Source organism: Rhinatrema bivittatum, chromosome 1 (genome assembly GCF_901001135.1).
Source record: "Rhinatrema bivittatum chromosome 1, aRhiBiv1.1, whole genome shotgun sequence".
Classification (NCBI taxonomy): Eukaryota; Metazoa; Chordata; class Amphibia; order Gymnophiona; family Rhinatrematidae; genus Rhinatrema; species Rhinatrema bivittatum.
The window spans coordinates 553,527,044-553,541,260 of record NC_042615.1 but is presented as its reverse complement, the minus strand read 5'-3'; the positions used below and the strand labels follow the sequence as shown (position 1 = coordinate 553,541,260).

Sequence of the window (14,217 nt, the reverse complement as noted above, 5' to 3'; positions counted from 1 at the left end):
GAGCAGAACCCTTTATGTGCCCTGCAATGATTTTTTTTTTCAATGTAGTTCTATTTCTTGCAGAGGAAACTAAAAATTCTGAGGTATTTAAAATATTTTTTTTTAATTTTGGCTTCTGTGCAGCAGCCAAAAGGTCTTATTTTAGGAAGCCTGCAAAAATACATGCCTACTGAGTGGGCCCAACAAGACTGGGAATTTTAAAGGGGGGGGGGGGGGGAGGTTTCCCTGTTTTTACAGACAGGGATACACACGCTAGTCCCCTGCTACTCAAAAATTGCTGGGGGGGGGGTTTCAGTTTGTGATGCTCATTTGCTACTTGTTGCTTTTTTTTTTGCAGAGAACAAGGATAGATCTGCTAAGAGGATTCACCCAATTTGTGCTTATTGGGTGGGAAGTAAACATTATTTAGAGAAGAATCCATCAAGATAACAAAGCTTTGACAAGCCCCCTTTCCACAGCATTCCTATGTTATGCAGTAGAACAAAAAAAATGAAGTAATTGCACTCTGCTGATCCTTTTACGGATCGGTCAGCCTTCTAAGCCCTCAAAACACCTATTAAACTGATACAGATATGTTAACTTGTAATAAATCCAGTCCCACTCCCCCAAGTTACAATCAATGCAAATATACAAGTAAGCCCGTACTCTCCAGGACAGCACCACAGAAGTACTTCAGGGTACCCCCTACCGTAGTTCTCACAAGAAGTAAAATGGGAGATTCTACCAGCCTATTGCTATTTACTCGGTTACCAAAATTTAAATTAATTAGGTTCTCAAACATAATTGTTAAAAATTGGCCACATTATGCAGACTTAATTAAGATTAAATCCAATTTACTAAATGTACTTTAATTGGTACTAATTGCATTAGCTTTCCTTTCAGAATGACAAATTCCCCATAGGTTCAACTTTAATAGTCTTCTATGAAAATCAACACAGGATGACTAATGATGAGTGTCACATGAGGTGTTTTGGGGGGTGGGGGGGTAAAGGAACTATCGACCTGACCTTCCCCCTCCCCCCCCCCCCCACTGTTAGATTGCTGTACGTATTTATCCTTTTATCAGTCTGTTAAGTCACTGAGCCATGACTCCATCACAGACATCATTTTCTGTTCCAATGGGAAAAAAAAAAACCTATAAAAATAAACACTATACGGCCAAGAGCAGACGGGAAAATACAGGAGCTTCAACAGGGGGGAAAAAAAAAAAATTACACACAAAAGGTTTCAAATACCAGAGTTCTTCCAAAGACCCCAGGGGAGGCCTACTCTTGAACCCACAGAGAGACAAATCTAATAAATGAATAAGCCTAACCTGATCTTGAGAACTAGGCCCAATTACGCCGTAGGGCAACTGCACTGCATTATTGCCTGCTTTCCATTATAAGGGCATCCAGTGAACATATCTTGAAGAAGAAAAAAAAAAAAAGGCTAAGAGGAACCAAGGCTGTCTGCCTAGGAAAACAAATAAAGACAGATATGCCTCTGCGCTCAAGGGGGAAGAGAGAGAAAATATAATAAGTAGGTGGTTTGCAGGGCTGTCTGTATTTTATAATGTGATAAACTGCCCTCAGGATTTCTGATATGATTGCATTTAGGACGTTGAGGAAAAAAAAAAAACCGCTCAATTTCACTAGGGAGGCAGGAAAGGAAGGAGGTCCTAGGATTTTATATCTAGGAAGCAAATGAGGCAAGAGAAAAGCAACAAGAGAAACAGATCCAATTTCTCTTCTGGTTATCACAAGGTGTGGAAGATCTTAGACCAGCAGATATCAACAGTGGTGAGAGGCAATGAAAAACATCAAAAAGTCTTCTTTTGTGAATCAGGCCCAAAGTCTTTGAAGCAATCATTAAAGTTCCTAATTATTTTTGATGTTCAGAAGGGAAAAAAAAATTTGTGACATACGAAACAGAAGCCAGGAATCCAATTTAAACACCCGTAATTACTTAAGAAACCTCATTTTCAGATTTGAGCCAACAGCGGTTGATGACATCCACAAATATTAATGTGTAATGAATAAGGAAGGGTGTGCTGTTTACACTACTGAACAGAAATGACAGTAAAAGAGGGGGCTGAAAAATAAACTAAAATATAATCCTGTTATCTGAAAATCTAATCATAGCTGGGCATAAAGCTTCGGTTAAACTGTGAACCTAACCATCAACATAAATGTATTCAACATTTCAACAAATATTTGAAATGAAAGTGTCAGTTTACTCAATTATAAAATTAAGTATCAAGATGCACACATTTGTTTTTCAGAAATTAAAAGCTTAAATACAAAAAGTGTGCCATTAAATGTACAGACTTCATATTACCATTAATAGTACAAAAGAAAAAACTCCAGAAAGGTGAAGTAACTCAAGTTTGCCCCTTTGTGCAAAAATGCATATTATTTTAACCTCATGAAATATATTTATGTGCATTTTATTTACAAATGTTATGTCCCATAATGAACAAAAAAATATGCCACCCTTTTATTCAGTTGCATAATTCTCCCCCCCAAAAAAATAATATTAATGTTAAGTATGAGATGGATCACAGGACTCCATAATTTTTTATTCAATCTAAACCTCAGCACTTGCCTGATCATTATATGCTTTATTTTGACTAATTGCTGACTAGTTCAAAGCAAAGAACAACTTGTCATCATGCCTTCCATCACCTATGAAATTTGGAACACTCCGTTCTGGTAAGGCCCACTCCCTAGTAGTCTTCAGTGTTTAGTTATGAAGATTAGATTACAATTCTTTTGGGGACGGTTTTTAGTGACTTTTACGTTTAAAAAAAAAAAAAAAGTATGGAGTTTTCTCTCTGCTTGGTTCTTTGAAACCTTTCTATAAATATATTAATATGCAGAGGTCTTCATATTCCAAGCTCTTTGTATGATAACCTTTACAAAGGATACACAAAAATTACCAACACAGTCTTGATTTTGCTTCTTTCTACTTAAAAATTCTTAAGGTTTGTGTGGTTCAAGGTAAGCTATTTTGTAGGATATCTACCTTACATTATCTTTGCAATGCCATGGAGTTACTTATTAATTCTGAGAAAACAATTATAAAAATCTCATAAAAGCATGCACAAAGTCAACATGACTTATCTCCATTGTGCAATCTCGCCCATAAACAGCAAAAGGAATCAAGCTAGTTCAGTTATGCAGTTGTCCAAATTAAAAGATAAACAAAGTAAGAGTCACAGAACCATCACTCACAAGAAAAGTTTGCCTACCTGTTTGTGCATCTCTATATTCAACCCATAGGACATCTCATAATACTATGAGGAGGGAAAAAAAAAAAGAAAATGGAGGTTATTAGAATCTAAAAAACTGAGAGCTACAGAAATCAAAGCACATGCTGTATATCCAATGCATTTACCTTCCAGTAAGAAGTTTGGCGCAAAGGAGTTTAGCATGCCCAACAAAATAAAAGATGTGAATTTGTTCTGCAGCTTGCTTACCATGACATAATGTCGCTGCATCTCAGTCTTCTCACTTGCCAGTTTTTCACACTCCAGTTTTAAACTGTTGAAAACACAAGTATAGAAAGTATTTCAAACAAGAGGCAGAATGAAATGATCTATCCATTCCCCTGCCGGATGCACACCAACAAAAAACAAAGCCTAAAGTGGCCTGCGTTGGGTTCTAGTATAGCTTTCCCATTAGCTGACTAATAAGATCAGGTGAAACTTGTCCATTAAGCAAATTCCAGTTGAGCAAATTTAGACAAAACATCCAAGCTGAGCGCTTGAGTACTGGAAAAAAAAAAAAGTGCTTCTTCCTTTGAAGTCTGGACATTTCCCTTGTGCTTTAATATCATAATACACATCCGAAGGGTTCCAAAGGCTCGGGTACAAATTATTTGGCTAATTCTTACCTTGGGTCAATACAAGGTATCATAACCTATCAAACACCAGAGAATGATTCCTGCTTACAGGGCTGCTGTTAAAATCAACGGGGCCCCCTAATAAAATATAAAGTTTGCCTGGGAGCTGTAAAGGAAAAATTGCAAAGTACTGTTGGAATCGGGACTGAGCGCTGCCAGCGAGATAAATGCGCCAAAGTTAGGTCTAAAAATCAGCAGTTGCAACAACAATAATAAAAGAAAGAAAGCCATCGCGGCTGAAGATCCCGAAATGGCAGCCTGGCGAGAGCAAGAGAGAGGATGCAGTGTGCTGGGGCAGCGCACACCCCCCCCCCCCTTTTTTTTTTTTTTTTGCGGAGGATGATCACAGAGCTGCGAGCAATCCAACCCCATGGAGCCCTTTCCCCCAAATCCTCATTCCTGCGCTGGCCCAGGACTACCAGCAACACTCCCCCCCCCCCCCCCCCGTTCATTTTTTATTTCCCATTGTGTCATAGCGGCAGAAGTCGCCGATCTCGCTGACCTGCCTAACGGGGTGAACCTGTCTTTCCTCTTTTCTTTAGAGTTAAAAACAGTCGACGACGTGCAAAGAGGAAGGGGGGGAGGGGGGGGGAAGAAAAGCAAATAATCTGACAACAAGAACTAAACAAACACGAGGATCGGCGAAAGTAAACATCATTACCTGTGGTACTGAGCCTGCAAGAACTGAAACTCCTCCTTAATCCGATCACAGGACTCGGAGATGGTAAATTTAAAGGGCTGAGCTGGCTGGTGCGGAGCCTAAAACAATAAACATTAGTTACAGGTCAGGACGGGGAGAAGTAAACGAGTGAGGTGGGGAGAGAGGGAGGAAGGAAGGGATGGTCGAATGCAACCCCCCTCTCCCCCCTCCACAGAGCGCTGAAGAACCGACCCGGGCGGAAAGGGGGGAGGAGGAGGGGGGGGGGGAGCAGATCGCGAAGGGAAAGGAAAGCGGGAGAGAAGACAGTAAAGTCCAACTGCGCGTTACTCGAAAGAGAGTATTTCCTCTTTTGCGCCCAGAGCGGTAGAGAAGGTAAGGGCAGGCGGCAAAGCCGAAAGACTGGGCTGGGATTAGTTTACTTTCCACCAACCCCCAACCATAACACAGTAGCAAAAAATATATAAAATATTAATAAATAAAAATGAACCAAATGAAATTAAAAAAAAAAAAACCAAACCAACCATCACCAAAACTCCGACAACATCTAGTCGAGCAAGAGCGGTGCAGCAGCCTCTCTCGGCACAAACAATAAGAAAATGGCTACAACAAGTCAAGTCCGCGCTGCTCCTGGGAGAGCGCGATCGCTCCAGAGCAGCAGCAGCAGAGGAGAGGCTGTCACCCGCTGCCCCCCTCCCTCTCCGGGGCACTCACCGGGTGTCGGCTCTGAGGGTACATCTTGCTCAAGTCCCGAATCATCCAAGCCGCCAGCTGAGAGCGAAAGAGAGCTTCCTCCTCCTCCTCCACCACCACCGAGATCTCGGGGCACAAAAGCCCCCCGCCCCCGGTGGGGGGGTCACGGGCAGAGGCGGCAGCGCCGAGCAACGGGAGCTCCCCGGACGGGACGCGCCAGCATGGCACGGGCAGAGGCAAGGAGGGAGGTCAGGGCCGGGCGCTCATCGTCCCCTGGGCGGCGGGAGGGCACGGAGCTCCTGCTCGGGCGTTGCAGCAGCTCCCGGAGGGGGGGGGGGGGAGGATCACCGGAGCGCGAGCACCCACCGCCGCAATCCCAGGCAAGGGGCGCCTCTCCCCCACCCCGGCGCTGGAAATCCCTGTAAGGCGGCCGCCGTGCCCCAGCTGCGACTCTCTCTTTCTCTCTCTCTCCTCGGCTCCGGCAAAGTGCGCTTCTTCTTTCGTTCCGCTCTTTCTAAATGTCTCGCTTTCTCTTCCTCCTTTTTTTAAGTGATTCTTTTTCTTTCTGGTTTGGTTTCTTTCTGATCTTGCCGGAAGCAACAAAAAAAAATACAGAAAGGAAAAAACAAAGTCGACGACGTGAGGTTTTTTTTTTTTTCTTCCTTCCTTCCTTCCTTCTGTACTCTTTGAAGTGTCACCGAATACAAGCTCCTTACAAAAGGGAAAAGAAAATAAGAGGGGGGCGCGCGCGCGCGCGTACACACACACAGAGCAGCCCCAGCCACCGCTCCGCTCTCACAACACGCTCTGTGTAGGTGACTTCTTTGACCAAATTTAGCAGCAGCACACTATTAACATTCTGATACATATTCACAACACTAAGGGCAGGCAATGCGTCGGAACGCTGGGAAATGGAGTCTTCTGGCGACGGCTGCGCCAGTCAACTCAGGCCCCCGAGCCCGCAAGGGAAAACTACCATTCCCAGAGAGCACAGCGCCCCAGCTCTTGTCCGCCAGCCCTCAAAGACCGCCCAGCCAGGGCGTCTTCTGGCAACCAATCACTAGCGGCGGGTCTCTAATCGCCTCGATTGTATTAAATGCCCAGCACGTCCATCCTTTTGACCAATGGGGCGCGAGGAGGGGCGGGGCGTCGTCCTCCTAACTCCCACGTGGGGCCCCGCATCTCCTGAAGACTGTGGCCAATCAACAATAGTGTGTTGATCCCCTCCTCTCTCTCATCGGAGAACTGGCGAGAAGCGGAGCGGAGAGTGAATCTCTGACGTTCTTCAGTTGGAGCGTTCGAACAGGGGAAACATTTGTTCTGCTGTCAATCAAAGTAACGTGGGGCTCGTAAGCTGCCAGTGTGTGTGTGTGCGCGCGCGCGCGGTGAGTGCTGGGTGGCGGTAGTGGTGGTGGTGAACCGTGTTGAAAACAAGCCAGAGTGGGTGGGGAATGCGCGTTGCGCTCCCGTTCTTTCTCCCTCCTCCCCGCCCGGGGTGTCCTGGGTTGGCCGCTCTTGTCCTTGCGTCCGGATGGAACGCTGACTAATTAGGGTGCAGTGGCTCCTTAAAGAGACAAGATCGGTCTTGTGTAACGCGCCGAGAGTCCCTTGTTGGTTCGAGGGAGGAGGATCTCGCTGATTCTACTTCTCCCTATGTACATCAATTTCACGCCCCGCCGGAGCTGGCAGCGTGTGCATGGGAACCGAGCTTTTAGCTCGGTGCTCGCTGGGCTAGTTTAGATTTTATTGGCTGCGTGTATTATGAATGCTTTTTTGGACTGTCTATCCGTTTTTATATCCTGCACTGTCGGAAGCTGAAGAGGGTTATGTTGCTAACGAGGAACACCACATTTCTTTTGTCAACATTCAAATTATAGCTTTTATTTTGAAAGCCAATTACTATGGGTTTTGTTTTTTTTTTAAAGGGAGGGGGCGAGACTGGAAGCAATGTGTTTCTTGTCATTTGTAAAGCCAAGCTTTGTCCGACCGTGTCTTTCCTAGAAGGTTTCTGAAATAAGTAATATCCCTTTCACAGACTCCTTGATTTGGTTTACCACAGGAGAATGCTACTGCGAGTGTAGCAATTAAAATGCAGCATTGGGTTTGTTGACTGCTGCTGTTCTGTATGAGAAATAACTGATGTTATAATCAAGAAGGGGGCTAGCAAGAGGGCTGAACGGAAAAAAAACGTTTCTCTGGTTTAACACTTGGCTTGGTTCAGCTGTAATCAGGAGTGCTATGTAGACTCTCATCTTATGTATGCATTTCCTGTAGTGGTTCTTAAGCTTTTCTACTAGGGCCCACTTTGAGCAGCTGTAAACTTGCAGGAACCACCCACAAATTTAAATGGATTCCAGTGAAAATGTAGAATCCTTTGGGGGGTTTCCCCCCCTATCTGTAAAGTTTATGTAATGTTGTAGCCCATGTGTTTAAAATACTTCTGGCTTGCTACAAGCTTTTGACTTTCGTGGCTGAGTAACTGTGCTACTTGTTTTTAGCGTGTAACCACTAACGCTAATGAGTCCAGGCCAGAGATACAATGAAAACTTATTGCCCCAAACTTCAAATTCTGCAAAATTTAGCCTTCTCTGCTGTTTTTTTATTTTTGTAGGTTGTACTTTTTTTCTCTAGAGGGATGAATTATTTGATCCTGCTCCAGTGTTTTTGTTCTTTCTGAAACTGAATGGCAAGTTCTCAAATTTAAAATATACTGTGAGCATGAACAGTAGGAATAAGGAAGGTGGAACAGTAGCAGCGAAGAAGTTAAACATTTTTTAAATATTGGGTGTAGTAAAAGAGATGGCATATGAGTAGCAAAATCCTAAAACAGGTGTGGTCAACTCCAGTCCTCTAAAGCCACAAACAGATCTGGTATCAGGATATCCACAATGAATATTTGAGATTTGCATGCACCACCTCCATTGTATACAAATATTTCATGTTATTTTTTATGGATATCTGACCTATTTGTGGCTCTTGAGGACTGGAGTTAGCTATTCGTGCACTTAAAGACCTGTTTTACTAATTTTGTCCTCTACCCCCCCCCCCCCCCCACTCCATAGAGAGAATGGAGGAAAAATCCTTAGTAAATCCAGGTTCTTAATTTGATATCCATCTATGGATTTAAAGTAACCTAAAATATAATGGTGTTTAATCTGCCCAGGACTGGCCCTTCCATTAAGCAAACTAGATGCTCCCACAGTGTCAAAATAAGGAAGGAGGGGAAAAATCCCCCAAACCTGCTGCCATTTGTCCACTTTTAAGGAAGGCATGGCACCAACTAAAAACACTTTTAAAGCTTGCGGTAAGCATTTCCTGATTGCTGACCTTATGCATTACAAGACATGCCAGCCTATGAATTTTCAAAACGTTTGTGGCGGCAGCAGTGACATTGGGCTGCTGACAGAGCTATTTCTGCCAGCAGCCAAAGAATGTAGGAGGGCATCTCTCACTCAGACTGTACAAGCAGGCCCAGGGCTGTTGGTGGTAGGTGGGAGCATTATGCTGAGGCCAGTGGATGGGGGGGTCTAAAAGGGCCTAGACTTGTCAATAAGCAGATGAGACCTGTTCCTAAAGGCATAAAAATCTGGGGTCAGTCTGGCTGAAAATGTGCTGTCTTCCAGTTGTGCTGAATTTCATTCGGCAGAGAATAACCCTACCATCCCACGTAGAGAAATCAGAGTGTGGAAGGGGGACAGGAGCCTCATTGCCAATGAGCATGAGGGGCTGTGTTCTGAGTATTATGGCTCCATTCATTTTTTTTTTGTCTTTTCTGTCCCAGTTTACCCCGCCGCAGGCAGCAGTGCATCATTGATCATTGCTGTGATGCTCTGAGTCAGAGGGAGTCCAGATCGCCTCTGCTCTGCTGGGTCCCTTCTCTCGTGCAGCCGAAAAGAGGTGGCTGTTGCGTCTGCCGAGCCTGCAGTCAGACTTAAGGGGAGGCTGTTGTGTGAGTCTGGGCTGCGTGGCTGAGAAGACTGCTGCTGCTGCCGCCTGCGTCCTGCAGCCAAGCGAGTCTGATCAATGACATGTGTGGAAGAGCTTGTTTGTGTGTGCATGGGCGAGAGACGCAGGCCCAAGGAGGAGGCTTCTGCCTACCCTTTCTGAGAGAGGAGAGAGAGTATGGGTGTGTGAGAACATATGGGAGAAGCTGTGCAGGCCCCACAAGGAGCTGCTGCTGCCTCTCTTCTGAGGGCAGGAAGAGAGAGAGAGCACAGGCATGTGTCTGCATATGTGAGAGACAAAATGTGTAGAGAAGTGTGTGTATGGGAATGAGGAGAAAGTTTGCGCACCTTTCTTCTCCCCCCCCCCCCCCCACCCCATTAATCCCCAACAATCTCCAGATGACTGTAAATTATAAATTCCCAGGTATGGAGAGTGGGGAATATTTTTTTATTATCCTTATGTGTTTTAATTATTGCATGTTATTTCATGTGTTTGCTGTTTTGAAATATTTAATTGGTGGTTGGGAAATATTACATTTTTGAGTTTTTAATGGATAGTCTTTTTGGCAGCTGTTTTGAAAATATTCATTTTATGAGTACAATTTTTTTTTTTTTATAGTTTTATGTTGTATGATGGTGTTTCTGTTTTTTCATTGTTGCACTGCAAACAGTCTGGCTTGTTTCAATTTCCAGTTCAGTTTTTGTTTGCACATTTCTGTTTATACTTTTTATTTTTTGTCAATTCTTTTTATTATAATAAACACAGATATTACAATGCAATAATATGCAGGGATGTGTGATACTTCACATATCTAAAAACTGATCATTCTACCTCATCTGTTCCCCTCTCTCCTGGTCTCCCTCTGTATTGGCTCTTTGTGATTCATTTGTGTATGTGTAGGAGACAAGCAGAATCCCATATCAGAGGTTTCTGTCTGAATTCCTCTGTTCGTATAACTAGTTACTGAGCTTATACCCAGATTGTTAGACAGCATTGCTCTTTTCTTAAAAGGTAATGGATTCCCAAACATTAAAAGTTGAGGTCCCCGTGACAATGCTTGTTTGCAGCAGAGATCAGGCAGTCAGAGGATGTGCACCAGGAGTATACCACTCAGAGATGACCAAGGATTCCTCCTTAGTCACCTTCTTCATCATGGTCCTGAATTAGTATTCTCTCATCACTAGACCCTAAATAAGGTTTGACAGAGATATCCTCCAACCCCCCCTTCCTGGAGCTTATAGAGCACTCGATTCCACCTCTTTTTCCAGGTTTGTGGACAAGTTGAGCAAAACATTTGGAGTCAATGTGCCTAAAAGCAAAGATCCTCTATGCTTTTCAGCCTTCTCCAGATTTTGGAGAGCTGGGCAGAACTATCGTCCATTCCAATCTATGATATACTGAAAGAATTAAAAAAAAAAAAAAGTGGAAGAATCCAATTTCATGTGCCCCATTTGCAAGGAAAGTAAGACCTGAAGAGTTGAGTGCAAAACTCAACTCTTAAAAAAAGCAAAGAAAATAAGAATATTCTCAAATACTTCACCAGGGAAGAATCCCAGACTACTGGGCAATTTTGGAAAAAAAATATTCCATAACTCATGCTAAATGCATAGATTTCTGTTCATTATTTCTACATGATTCAATAATGTATTTACATGATTTTTTTTTATACCACTATATCAGATAAACTGCCAAGCGGTTTAATCAAAAGTAAAAATTCAGGCAAATAATAAAACAAATACAAAGCATACAATAAAACAATATCATACATTAATCATAAGACAGGCCTTTAAGTGAAAGCCGATTGAAAGTAATGCGCTTTCAATTGTTTCCTGAAAGTTTTATAGTGAGTGATACTCCTAATCACCCCAGGTTGGGCATTCCACAGACTGTAGCCAATAACTTTATGATTCCATAAAAAGCTAAAGCCTTTTGTTCCGCTCAGTGAAAGTGGTTCTATATATCAGCCACTTTTGGATGCCTAAGAGTGTATGTATCATCTTATTCAGTCCATTTACAAAGTGTTCAGTACAATGCCCACTCCTCCTCAGCCTCTGTTGGAGCATGCCAGATGACTTGGTTGAGATCCAGTAGCTTGTATGATGGTGCCCATGACAATTTAGAGAAGGTCCTTTGCTGGGTGATCACCTCTTCAGAGACAAGCTCAGAGAAATGGTAGCTCAGAAAAGGAGCAACTTGTGGTTCAATCCCTCTTCACGGGATCAGAACAGTCTGCTTTGAGGAGGCCTCATTATGCGTGTAAAAGACCTTATTTCTGGAGATGCTCCTTCCGGCAACTCTTCTTTACTTCCACAACTACCTCTGGCTTGAACTCTGCAACTTGAGCACTGCCAACCAAAAGCAATACAGCATGTCCAACCCAAAGTTGGATCAAGTTTTTGACCACCTTTCAAACCCAATAAACATCCTCTCTAGAAAGAGGAAGAATCCAGCACTACCTGGAGCAATGGTGCAAGATTGCTAAAAATTGTTGGGTTCTCAAGTTGTAGAGTCTGAATAGTACTTGCATGTCTCCTTGCTTCCCGTGCTTCCTCATCACATAGGGGTAGATTTTTAAACTTACGCGCACGCTTCCCAGTGCGAACACATGGCCGCGCTGATTTTATAACATGCGCGCGCATGTTATAAAAGCCAGGGGCCGCAAATGTGTGGGCGGCGCACACAAGGGAGGGGGTACTTATGCAATTTTAATGCAGCGATGCATCTTGGTCTTCCCCAGTTCCCTCCCAGTCCACTCCAATTAAGGAGTGGACTAGCAGGAAACTTCCCTACCTAACCTATCTAACCCCCGATTTTTTATTTTATTTTTTTACCTTTTGCTCATCAGGAGCAGTAGCAGGTTGCGCGCGGCACCAGGGTGCTGGCGCGTACCTCCCCCAGCACAGCAGCAAATGGCCACTGTATCAGCCACCTCCAGCCCCGCCCCTCTCTGCTCCCGGACCGCCTCTTTCTGTGGGCCCAGCACTTCTGCGCGCAAGGGGATTACCCCCCCGTAAGATACAGCATAACCGCTGTATCTTACGCATGTGCCCATTTAAAATTTACCCATTCGTTTTCAATCCGGATTTGTCTCACTCACCGTAGCTCTGCCTAGAAGTTGAGTCACTCCTCAATCAGCGGGCAATAGAACCTGTTGAGCCCTATCAACATGGCAGGGGTTTCTACTCCCGCTACTTCCTTATTCCCAAGAAAACCAGGAGATTGAGACCCATCCTGAATTTAAGCCTGAACAAGCATATAGCCTGGGAGAAATTCAAAATGAATTCCTTCCACATAATTCTTCCCTTTAGCCAAAAAGGGATGTGAATGTACATTGTGGATGTAAAGGATGCTTTTGTACCCATTCATTCTTTCCATTGGCACTATCCTCTTGCTATCAGTACAGAGTTCTACCGTTTGTCCTGTCAGCAGCACCTAAAGTCTTCACCAAGTGTCTAGCTGGTAAAGCATCTCGTCTTCAGCGATGGGGCATCCAGATTTTCCCTTACCTGGACAACTAGCTTGTGATGGCATTTTCCTGGGAAAGCATTTTGAACTCCTGCAGAAGACAATTCAGTTTCTGCAGTCTTTAGGATTCCTAGTGAATTTCCAGAAAATGAAATGCATTGGTGCAAGGATAGATTCTCTGCAAGAGAGCTTTCCTTCAGTCAAATCAGCAAACACTGTCCGATCTATTGTATACAGACTGTTGAAAGTGAGTCAGTCAATGGCCAGGGAAGCACTGGTCATTCTGGGACATATGGCAGCAGCAATTCACATATTCACTAACTTGTTTTCATATATGGCTCCTGAAGTGCAGTTTCCATTCCCCATGGGAACAACTAACTCAACCCTTGAGGACCAAAGTAGAGATTTTGAAAGAAATGATAAAGGACCTGCACTGGTAACTAGATCCCATCATCCTTCAGAAGGGAGAACCACGCCATTTATTTTATTTATTTATTTATTTAGATTTTTTTTTATATACCGGCATTCGAGACAGCAGTCACATCATGCTGGTTCACATAAAACAGGGGTGCAAAGTAAACATAACAATAACAATGGTGCTGAAAAGGCAGTTACATATAACAAGGTGATAAGAACTTGGCTTAGAGGAAGAGAAAGGACAGGTTATTAATTTACACAAGTAAACGATAGGAGATAAGGTCGACCATAGTGTAGATGGAGATTAGGGGTGGCTTGGAAGTATTAGATCAATTGACGTCTGGGAAGGCTTGTATGAATATCCAGGTCTTTAGTCTTTTTTTTGAAGGTTGAGATGCATGGTTCTATTCTGAGATTTGAGGGTATGGAGTTCCATAACGGTGGGATGGCTGTAGAGAAAGCTCGGTCTCTTAGTGTGCTGTGTCTGGTAGATTTGGGCGGTGGTACCTGTAGCGAACCCTTGTATGCATCTCTTGTCTGTCTTGACGAATTGTGTAGTCGGAGAGGGATCTGTAGGTCAATGGGAGCCAGTTGGTGGATGTTTTTGTATGTGGTGAGAATGGCCTTGTATATTATTCTAAAGTGTATCGGTAGCCAATGGAGGTTCTTTAGAATAGGGGTTATGTGGTCCCTTCTCCTGGTATTTGTCAGAATTTGTGCAGCTGCATTTTGCACCATCTGAAGCGGTTTGGTGTATGAAGCGGGAAGGCCAAGTAGGATGGTGTTACAATAGTCTAATTTTGAAAAAATGATTGCTTGCAGAATGGTTCTGAAATCTTGTTTTCTCTCCAAGTACATAAGAACATAAGAAATTGCCATACTTGGTCAGACCAAGGATCCATCAAGCCCAGCATCCTGTTTCCAACAGTGGCTAATCCAGGCTATAAGTACCTGGCAAGTACCCAAAAACTAAGTATATCCCATGCTACTGATGCTAGTAGTATCAGTGGCTATTTTCTAAGTCAACCTGATTAATAGTAAGTAATGGACTTCTCTAAGAACTTATCAAACCTATTTTAAACCCAGCTACACTAACATCACTAGCCACCTCCCCTGGCAACAAATTCCAGAGTTTAATTGTGCGTCGAGTGAAA

General features: G+C 43.6%; 1 protein-coding gene and 1 long non-coding RNA gene across 6 annotated transcripts in view; one reads left to right on the top strand and one right to left on the bottom strand.

The window, feature by feature from the left end:
• TLE4 (TLE family member 4, transcriptional corepressor) overlaps positions 1–6,093 on the bottom strand; it is a 325,462-nt gene extending 319,369 nt beyond the window's left edge. For 4 of the 5 annotated variants that reach the window (XM_029616577.1, XM_029616585.1, XM_029616605.1 and 1 more), the window contains exons 1-4: positions 5,258–6,092; positions 4,547–4,644; positions 3,461–3,524; positions 3,233–3,277 (exon numbers count right to left, since the gene is read on the bottom strand). In XM_029616577.1, coding sequence (XP_029472437.1) covers positions 3,233–3,277; positions 3,461–3,524; positions 4,547–4,644; positions 5,258–5,302 — 252 coding nt within the window. In that variant the 5' untranslated portion in view covers positions 5,303–6,092. Of the gene's footprint in view, positions 1–3,232; positions 3,278–3,460; positions 3,525–4,546; positions 4,645–5,257 lie in introns of all 5 variants that reach the window. The other variant, XM_029616594.1, reaches the window with a different exon arrangement.
• Positions 6,094–6,440: 347 nt separating this feature from the next.
• The window catches only part of LOC115081540, a 162,990-nt gene continuing 155,213 nt past the window's right edge, over positions 6,441–14,217 (top strand). The window contains exon 1 of the long non-coding RNA XR_003853822.1: positions 6,441–6,571. This is a non-coding gene — a long non-coding RNA (uncharacterized LOC115081540). The remainder of the gene's footprint in view (positions 6,572–14,217) is intronic.